This window comes from Chaetura pelagica, unplaced genomic scaffold (assembly GCF_000747805.2).
Source record: "Chaetura pelagica isolate M959 unplaced genomic scaffold, ChaPel_1.0 scaffold123, whole genome shotgun sequence".
NCBI lineage: Eukaryota > Metazoa > Chordata > Aves > Apodiformes > Apodidae > Chaetura > Chaetura pelagica.
This window is the reverse complement of record NW_009953295.1, coordinates 10,933,595-10,944,298: the sequence shown is the minus strand read 5'-3', so window position 1 is coordinate 10,944,298 and position 10,704 is coordinate 10,933,595. Positions and strand designations below refer to the sequence as shown.

The following is a 10,704-nucleotide window of genomic DNA, read 5'->3' as shown; positions in this document are numbered from 1 at the left end:
AGGAATGGAGGTGAAGAGGCTTCTGCCTGAGGCAGTTTCTTTTCCCAGAGAGAGGACCTCTTTGCTTTGTGTAGGCTTGAGGGAAGTCCTTAAGTGTGTATGCTACCTCACATTTACAACAGCAATGCTTGCTACCATTTTTCCTTCCTTGCAGGATGATTTTAAGGTTTCATCTTGTAGAGTCCTTGCTACCCACTGGATGTGCCTTAGATTTACAACTAAATTAATAGCAGTTGAAGGAATTGGAGCCTATGACACTGAATATTCGTAAATCTCCTGTGAATAGTAGTATATTTTCCTTAAAGGTAGCATCTTGACAGGTAGCTGTCTTGATCAGGGAAAGACTTCAGCAAAGCAGGTCTGCAGAGGTTGACTTGTCTTCTGGTTGATCTGTTCAACTAGGGAAGGCCATCACTTTTTCTATAGTAAAAAGTAGAATTAAGGGATGTAAGGAATCAGGGTAGGGGTGACCTTACCCAGCAGTTTAGGGCCAGGACTGTCTAGGCCAGGAATTAAAAACAGCAAGTTAAAGTCGAGTTAAACTCCATGCTGTGAAGAAAATTGGAACCATGGGATTAAGTCAGCGGACTTAAGTTAGTCAGACTGAAAAATGGCATGAGGAACTTCAGGCATAGTATTTTGAAGCATCAGGCAGGAAGCAACTGCTCGAGCTGCCCTCCAGTCTCCTGGAAAACCACCTTCGTTTCCAGGAGAAAAGAAGTGACATGTGCCAGATGTATGCGAGACTCTGCATTAGTAAATTAACAGGGCTATAACACTCAGGCTTGTGCTGCCTCCTTTAATTGCCTGACATGCATATAGAATGCCAAATTATGTTTTATGAAGGAAACTGAATGCAGATTATGCTTTGCTTCTTTTTGCACTATTGGTTACCTGGTACCTATCATACTGAACATCAGGAACTCAGTCCACAAGAGGTGAAGGGGCTACTACTTAAGTAGTTCAGGTGCATGCCAGCAGAAATCTGCAAAGTTGTGACAGTAGAGTAAGCTGTTGACCTTTTTCTAGCATTATGTCTTGGACTTGTCTTTCTTCTTTCTGAGACCTCATTTACAATAGCTTTTGAATTGGAAATAATTGTAAAGGAAGACCATGACTGCTTTTATACTTATTTGCCCTTTACAGGGGGACAATCCTATTTAAAATAAAAATAATAATAAAAAAATCACAACCATCACACTGATGTAGTGTAGCAATAGTTTAAACAACCATGTACATATGTGTGCATACACACACGTGCACACACTTGTAACTGGGTCACAGAGGATAAAGCTAGACTATATAGCAGTGGTGTAAAGCAGAGTGTAGCCCACTGCATGAGAGATTTGACTGGGATTCCTCCCTACAGTTCAAGTGGTAGTATCCATTGAGTGATTCTTTGTTCCTGGCTGTTGTGTGAACACAGAAGGAAAATAAAACAGGAAAGAGTCAGTGTAACTCTTTCATTAGTCATCCTCATGTTTCCCTTCACCCCTCCCAAGGCTAAAGCAAAAATGCTCTGGTTTTATTGCAGTATTTGTTAGGTTCTATTATCATACCCATTGCTAGAGGAAGAATGAAGGCAAACACAGAGTTCTGACAAGTTCTTTGAACATCTTACCTATTCCCCTGCTTTCACCAACTAACCTTGCTTGACCACTGGCTGTTGAGCTCCACAAGGAAGATTTCCTTTGTTAGGTAAAACATTGGTTTGATTTAATCCCCTATTTGTTCCCCTCCACTTTCCCTTCATTTGTAGTGAAAGTAATATACTCACACTATAGTAAACCTCATATCCTCAGTCTTTGTTCATTTTGTCCAATGGCTTGACCTCCTGGCTTTGTCTTACCAATTAGGGCCAACTTCCTTTGGATTCTCTTGGCTTCACATCATCTCCTTCAGTTGCACATATAGTGGTGAGCTCTGGGTGAAAGCAGCTAAGAGCCTGTAGCTCCATTCTATGAGAAGACTGCTACAGATTACTGAGGTGCACATTAGTTCACATAACACTTCTCTTCCTGTTGTTGTCTTTATTCTTTCTTGAATGGGGAAAACATGGTAGACACAATATACAACACCAATGTGGGAGGGAGTGTTGATCTGCCTGAGGGTAGGGGGCTCCACAGAGAGACTTGAGGTGCTGCAGCATGTCCAAAGAAGGGTGATGAAGCTCCTGAATGGCCTTAAGAACATGTCTTATGAGGAGTGGCTGAGGGAACCAGGGCTATTTAGTCTGAAGAAAAGGAGGCTGAGGGGAGACCTCATCACCCTCTACAACCGCCTGAAAGGACATTTTAAAGACGTAGGCACTTCTTTCAAGTAAGTGGTGATAGAATAAGAGGAAATGGCCACAAGCTGTGCCAGGGGAGATTTGGAGTAGACATTAGGAAGAATTTTTTCACTGAAAAGGTTGTCAGACCTTGGAACATGCTGCCCAGGGAGGTGGTTGAGTCACCACCCCTGGATGTGTTTAAAAGTCATCTAGAGGTGGTGCTTGGGAATATGGCTTAGTGCTGGAGTTCATGGAGTAGGGTAGATGCTTGGACTCAATGATCTTAGAAGTCTTTTCCAACCTGAGTGATTCTATGATTCTATTGTCTGCTGGTTTTTCTATTGCACATGAACAGCTGTAGTGTTCCTAGAATGCCATGATGTGCTTAGACCTCCCACCTGACTGTTTGCGTGTCTCCTGTCAGGTTGTTTTCCACCATAATTTTTTTTTTATACAAAAGTAATCTGGAAGCAATGATGGCTAGACTTGTGCAGACCTTTGTGAGGGTCTTTAAACAGCTCATTTACCACTGTGACACACTTGATTTACTTTTGTTCATCTGTACAGTGACAAAAGAGCTAATGATTTGTTCTGGTGGTATCAACTGACATTGTGCGACTGGAACATCCTTCACCAGGACTAGGGATAATGCCTATAAATTTTCTGCAAGGCTGTGTGTAAATCCCACAGTGCAACAAGCACAGTGTACAGTTGAAGTTTGTTTGGTGGCCAGTGGCCTGGTGTGCTTTCATGCCATCTTCTCTCCTTCCCTGGAGAAACACAGTAAATGATGTTTTCAGCCCCAGGCTCTGGTGCAGACAGGCTTTCTTTGGTTATCACAATAGTGACGGACAGCTTTTTGAATAACTGACTTACCAAAGTTCAGTTGCTGATCAGAAGGAGATGAGACAGAGCACCGGATTTCCTTTTCTCCATTTGGAAAGTCGTTTTCAGAAGTGTCTGCTGTTCTTAATAAAGGCAGTATTTGCTGATTCAGGTTTGCTGAGAGCAGACTGGGTTCACTGGCGTTTTCCAGCTGCTTTGCAGTGCTCTGGCAATGCAAACCAGCTGCAGGTCTGGTTTAACTCAAGCCAGTTTTATAGCTGGTTTGCATCGCTGGAGCAGTGTAAAGTACCTGAAGCATGCCAGCTAATCTGGCCTGTTGGTGAACCATTACAAATGACTTGTTTTTCTTCATGTTCTTTACATGTAACTTTATTTATAGTTGAAGCCTGCAGAAATTGAGTAGATTGTATCACTAAAAGACATGTTTTGTGTTCTAAAGTCTATAAAATTACAGTTTTTTAAGCCAGAGCTTTTTCTTCTTAACTGAAATAAAATTATCAAATTACACATTGCTCCTCTGCATTTCTGTGTTAGATTTCTTTTAAGTTACACTAAGATTACAGTTGCATGTTCTTATTTTAAGATGAAGTAATGATTAGTCTGAGATCGAAACGAGTAGGCTTTATAAGTTCTATTTTGCAAAATGTGGGCTCGGCTTTTATTCTAAACGCAGTGATTTTCCTCTAGTTTACTGCAAATATATGCAATATTTGTGTCAATATTGTCTGTAATTTACTGATTGAAAATATTTTGGAGATTTTGAGAGAGGAAGGCAGTCAGTCAACCTTTTTTTTTCTTCCAGTTATTGTAAAATATATACATGAAATCATATTTATCTACCTTCTATAGCATGATGAGTGTTCAAAACATGCCATAAATATGAATAATTAATTATATTGCCCCACGTATCATAATTTTTTCCATACCCTCTGAGGCTCTTGGTGTTGAATGTGATGGTTGTTTTTAAACAGTATTATACAGTATAAGAATGACAGAAGTGTCTTTACAGCTACTCTGATCTACACTTTCTTCACAATTCAGGGCTTTTGCTCTGCACTGAGAAATATTTTTGTATAAAGATTATGGGATTATTAAAAAAAATAATTCTGGATAAGCATTTACATTCAAGTCAGAAATTGTATTCCTCTGAAGAAAACATGACAGAATTCACAAAGTTTTTCTAGACTTTGAGGCAAAACACTGAAGAATTAATTACTGCCTCATATTAATTAAGATAACAATGCAAAACCCTTCATTAGGAGCGTAGGAAAAGTTCTTCCTTGGTCCTTGGAGAGAATATTATATGCAAGCCCTGTTGTGTGGGTTGCAAGGTGTCACTGGAATTTATATGCATTACTTGTCTAATTGCAGTAAATGTAGCATGTCCAGATAGGTTTAAAAGTTGGATGGCTGTTTGTTACTTGCTGGAAATCACTTGAAACCTTGCTACTCAGAGGCAGCTGTTCACAGGTCCTTCACCTCTCCCCAGAGATAGCTGGAAGACTCTGTTGTTGGACCCTGTCTTTTATGGCAGAAACAGTAAACATGACAGGTTGTTTGGGAGCCATCTGTTTTAAAATGGTTGCTGCTTTGTATGCAGTAATGAACTTGAGATCAGTTTTCTGTCTGTCTTCATACTAACAGCCTTGTTTGGTGTCACAACAGGTGGAAGTTGATGGGATGAAACTAAACGTGACCAGTGAGTGGAACCTGGCTTCACCCTTATTGTCTGTCACCATTGATGGCACTCAGAGGACTATACAGGTAAACTCACCAACACTTAATTTGTAAAGCTGAGATAACCAGAAGCCTCTGGGTATACAGATAATACTGACACACGGGGTCTGAGCTTGCTGCATTATAAAAAGTATGTTCTGTTTTGTGAATAACATCTTCTCTCTAATTTGAATACGTCCAGAGCTTCAGTGGAGTGAGCTTGTCTCAAAGTTACTTATCTAGAATTTTGAATATCTTTCATTTAAAGAGAAGTTGCTTATTTTAGACAGAAACTTACCCCAGGTTCCAGGAGTTCTTTAACTTAATGCCTGTAAGAAGATACAGTTTCTTAATCCCTTCAGAAATAAGTAACAGATTACTGTTAACAAAAAGGTGGGGTCCTGCAGTAAAATTATTGTCTTCCTCATGTTTGGATTGTGTGGTTTTTCTGCTTTTGGGCCTTTGCAGATCCAAAGTCACAGGACAGTGCATCTCCCATGTGACATGTGTTTATAACTACTTTTATGAAATACTGTAAGTTCCATGACTTGAAAAGAAAAATGTAGAAACCATCCCAAACCTATGTGTTTCTAAGAAAAGAGGTCTAAAAAGAATAGTGTACACTGTTCCTTCTGACAGCTAATGTGTCTGAAAGCAACTCCAAACAAAAGGGTTTGTCTTTAACTGCCATGCACATTTTCTGAAGGCAATTTGGTGTTCCAAAGTGTGTTTTTATATTTTAAGAACTGTTCCATTTTGCTGCTGTTTTATGAAAGAAATCCATGATTTTGAGTGGAAAGCAATACCTCTGTATGAGCATACAAGATCTATCTAGAAGAAAAGCATTATATTTAGAACAGATAAACATACTCAGAAGGCCTCATTGCCAACTCTATAATAACTCTATGGCTGGATACAGATCTCCATATACTAATACTACTAGTAGTAAGACTGGTTAACTAAAAGTGTAAAATTTGAAATGGCACATAAAATCAGTTTCAAAATTAATGATTGGGAGATCTGAACATGCTTTCTTCTAGGAGCTGAGCCAGCAACAGTGGTAGTTGCAGTCCCTGAATATGACCAAACTGTATGAAATACTGCAGGGCTAGCCAGAGCAACAAGCAATGCTCTGGCTTCATGGTATCTATCCAAGAGAATGTGGAATAAGCACATGTTGTTTCTTTCTCAGATGTTATCTCAAAGTCTTTGCTTTTTGCAAAGGAACCCAGTAGCTTAAAAAGTTATTAATCTTTTAGTGTATATATGTAAATTTATGGGAACCTTAAACTTGACCTCTGATATCCACTCACTGGAATCTAAATTGGTTTTTTGGTTATGTATTTCTCTAGACTTGCCCCGCTGCAAGAACCAAATTAGACAAGTGTATTCCTGTAGGTCAATTTGTCTCCAAAAGCAATTGACCCCTGAGTCTTGAAGTATCTTCTTTCAGCAAGACTTAGCCCTAGAGCCATTTAAGCAACAAATATGGATGAATCGAATAATTCCAGCTGTGCTTTATTAATTTTCAGCCAATCTAATTTCTCTTCATACTTGTTTTCATTCTTCTAAATTTGCTCAACCAAATGTGGTGTTTGTGAACATTGTATTTCTTTGAAGGTTTGATTTATGCACCTTCGGCTCGATCCTGCAGTCTGGCCTCAATCCAGCAAAGCACTTAAGCACAGAAGCAGGAAAGAAGTAATTTTAAAATGTTTTGGTTTAAAATGTATTTATGTAAATTATAGTCTAGACATTCAGATTGTTGCATATCTGTCACACATTTAAAAATAAGTAATTAAGCACGCTCCTGTATTTCCACTCCTCTACTGAAGTCTCAATGTGTATCAGAGCAGAACAAAGCACCAACTCTGCTGCAGAGTTAAGAGTTTAAAAAACAGGTTTTCTAAGACTGTTTCTAGAGTCCAGGACCTGAGAATACTTCTGAGTGCCTGGGAAAGAGGTGTATGCCCTGGTGACAGCCTGTCTAGGGCATATCAGGGCACAACTAGGATGTGTGGCAGCCCCCTCCTTCACGCTTTTGTTTCCTCTGCAAGGAAGCCCATCTGTGTGTGGCAGATGGGCTCTGCAGAGTGCCTGGCCAGGTCCCCAGATGATAGAGGGACCAGAACCCTGGGGTACACTGCAGGTCCATTTGGATGCAGCATAAGGGCTCTGAAATCTTTGTGCAGCTTTGGATTACTCTGAGATCCATGGGATGCTGTAGGAGGTGATGAAAACTTGGGATCATTCAAGCAAGGTGTGGGCAAATCCTGTAGCATTTCTTGAAGTGCTCAGATTCCATCACTGGTTTTTTGTTGTTGTTTTCAGTAATTCCTCTGCTAATCCCTGTTCCTCAGCATTTTCTCCGCTTACAACTAGACTCTCATTTGGAGAGGCTAAATTTTATGCAATGTGAAGTGCAGGATTTTGTTCACCAAGCAAGTGAAATTTTTGTGTTCAGAAATTACTTTGCCAAAATGGTTTCTTCTACCTGTTTCCAAAGATGGCAGTGGCTCAGATTCTGACTTACACCTAGCTGTTGTGATTTTGGAATCTGCCTTTGAAGATCAGAGAAGTAACTACAGGCATGTGCTTATAATAGGTCTTCCTGAGAATTCAGATTTAAGAGATTGGCTGTTATGTAACTGAAAATAAATATTTAAAATACACTTTAATGTAAAACATATTTTGAAAATGATACAGCCTTCCAGGCAACATTTTGAGTAAAAATAAATGAAGTGCCCAGTGATTCCACAGAGTGAGTGGAGAAGATACTGGTTGAGTTGTAGAAAAGAACCACAAGACATCCAATGGAAACTGGAAAGTAACAACAGTTTGAAGAAAGGCAGCAGGCATATTTTGGGACAGTGAGAGCAGTTTTATCCCTCTACCTCTGCTCCCATTTACAAGTAAGATGAATTCCAGTGAGCCCTGTGCCTGCAGAAGCTGTAGTCTATGATCTCTTATCTGCCCCCTCCCTGGAGGTATCTAAGGCCAGGTTGGATGAGGCTTTGTGCATCCTGGTCTAGTGTGATGTGTCCCTGCTCATAACAGGGAGGTTGGAATCTGAGGCTCTTTAAGGTCCCTTCCAACCTCGACATTCTATGATCTCGCCCTGTGCGTATGAACTGGAAAGTGCGTGGAAGGAGAGAAGGGAATAAGCTGCTTTTCTGTGGAGCTGGACCTCTCCTTTTATTCCCTCATGTGAACTAGAATCCAAGGGAACCTCAAGTTAAACCAGTCAATCCATGAAGTCCAGCAAATGGACTTAAACCTTCCTGTAGGTCTGTTTTTACTACAGTTGGTTTGCAAGTAGATGTGTTCTGCTGTGACACTGTGCAAGAAGATCAGTTATCTGCAGAGAGAGCAGGCTGCCCAAGAGAGGAAAAAAAAAAAGCATGTAGGAGGACCTCAAGCCCTCTTTGCTTTGGCACTATTTGTGTTTGGACACGTTCTCAAAAGCCACCCTACCAACCATTCAAATTCTGAGGCTGTTCTATGGCAACACCATGTGGACAAATTTTACAACTCCTTAGTGCTGTTACATGCTCTGCTTTCATTGACCCCATCATCAAACACTCACCCCATCCTTATATACTGTTTACTTGCAGGCAGCTCCCTATAGCAAAAGGATTCTGAGCCAGGAGAAATTATTTGTCACTGTCTTTTGCCAACACTTTTGTACCTCTTTGTCGTATGGTGCACCCAGCCTTCGCACTGGCATATTGTCGGCCCACACTGGTTTCACAGCTTTGCTAACTTGCTGTAATGAAACCTCCCACCCTCTAAAGGTAGTGCAGGCGTTGTGCCTGGGAAACTCTTGATGGCTTTTGGCAGCTTCAGCAAAGCAATTTCGCAAGGCACTGGTGGTGCCTTCTCTTTGTATTTCCTGGATTTTCAGGGATTTGTCTCTACTGAACTGAAGCTCTGTAGGACGTAGACAGAACTGAATTGGACAAGCTCCTTGAGCAGCTTGATACTACTTAGACATCAGCCTTGCTTTGAACAGGGAATATGACTTCCTGATTTCCAGAGGTCCCTTGCAGCCTAACTGTTCTGTGATGCTGCTGGACATCCCAAACTCTACAGTTAAAAGGACTTTATCAGTCACAGCAAGGTGTAATTAAGAGAGTAATGGAGTTACTAAATAAGAACATGATCCTGTAAAGCTGGAATAATCAGTCTGAAGCTTCAAGTGTTTTTGTGAATGAAACAGTATTATGGGGAATTCAGTGATGGCATCACTTATTATTTTTTAATTTAATTCATTTATTGCATCAACAATTGCAGCAGGAGTATATTCTGCATCCTGGGATGTGAAAAATTTAAGTGCTTCTCTGATACAATGTTTCTTTTTATTATTATTTTGGTTTATAGGAGCAGAAAAAACCAAAAATGCTGTAGGTTATGAAGCCTTTGTTCCTGGGAAATGTCTGACAGGAGAACAAAGCCTGTGCCCAAGTATTAATTTCCTTCAATCCTGTGGAGACTTTTTTCAAACCTATGTGTAATTTTTTAAAGAGAAATTACCCATGTATATATATATATATATGTGCATATATATATATATATTTACTGTTGTGAGTTCTTAGATGTAATCTGTGATAATGATATATAGATTTCAGGTCTAAAGTGCCATTACTTTGGCACACATTTTCTTAAACCCTGGAAATTATTTTGGGAAGCTTTAGCAAGCAGTGTATGTGAAGACTACTTGACAGTGGTGTGCAATTACTATAGACACTCTGCTGTTGTCATTTATCCCTGATTTCGGAACTATTTTTGCTAGATTGTCTCTAGAAGAGAGACATAAAATTATTTGCAAACAGGGGCAGACATTTGGATGTACTATATCCAAATAGTTATACTTTTGAGTAAAGAAAAGCCAGAGTGTGAGCCCCAGTGCTGGATTCATGATGGCCCATTATTGGTAAATAGGTAGTTCACTCCCTGGCTTTGCTTCAGCCTGTTCCAGTTATGGGTGATCTAGACAAATCTTGCATAGATTTATACCATGCTGTACAGACCCAAGCAGTGGAACTAAGATAATAATTTCCATTTGGCTTTGGGACCAGATCTAAGTCCATGATCCTCCTTTATTTAGCAGTATAGAAACACAGCCTGCCCATATTTTCCTGTTTACTCATCCAGCCAGAGTCATCTGAGAAAACAGAGCTCAGCCTAGAAATCCAAAAATGATCAGTGGGTGTGCTACAGAAAAACTGATTTTTATTGCCTCACTTGACACTCTCTTGGTATTTGAGACAAGTACAAACAATTACATTACTGTGACTCTGTGATATTTGAGTAACTGTTTGTACTTGTCTCAAATGCCAAGAGATTCTTTAAGGTTCCTTCCTACCCAAAGCATTCTATGTAACCATCTAGTTCCAACTCCCCTGCCATAGGCAGGGACACCTCCCCGTGGACCAGGTTGCTAAAAATCCCATCCAATCTGGGCTTGAACACTTCCAGGGAGGGAGCAGCCACTACTTTCCTGGGCAACGTGTTCCAGTGTCTCACCACCCTCACAGTGAAGAATTTCTTCCTACATGTACCCTCTTCCAGTTTGAAACCATTACTCCTCATCTTACCACTAGATGCCACTAGAAAAAGCCCCTCCCCGGCTTTCCCATAGGCCCATGCCAGGTACTGGAAGGCCACTATAAGGTCTCTCTTGGAGCCTTCTCTTCTACAGGCTGAACAGCCCCAGGTCTCTCAGCCTGTCTTCCTAGAAGACAAATACAAAAGCCTATTGCATACATTGTAGTATGCCTTGCTGTGTTTCAGGCTTTATTTATTTTTTTTAACTATTAATATCTATTGGTGCCCTATTAATGTCTGGGCACTGCTATTGTTATTTCTTT

The 10,704-nt window shown here is 40.3% G+C and overlaps 1 protein-coding gene across 1 annotated transcript in view; it reads left to right on the top strand.

Moving 5' to 3' along the window:
- PCCA (propionyl CoA carboxylase, alpha polypeptide) overlaps positions 1 to 10,704 on the top strand; it is a 321,407-nt gene that overhangs the window by 245,534 nt on the left and 65,169 nt on the right. The window contains exon 20 of the mRNA XM_009997976.1: positions 4,784 to 4,882. Coding sequence (XP_009996278.1) covers positions 4,784 to 4,882 — 99 coding nt within the window. The remainder of the gene's footprint in view (positions 1 to 4,783; positions 4,883 to 10,704) is intronic.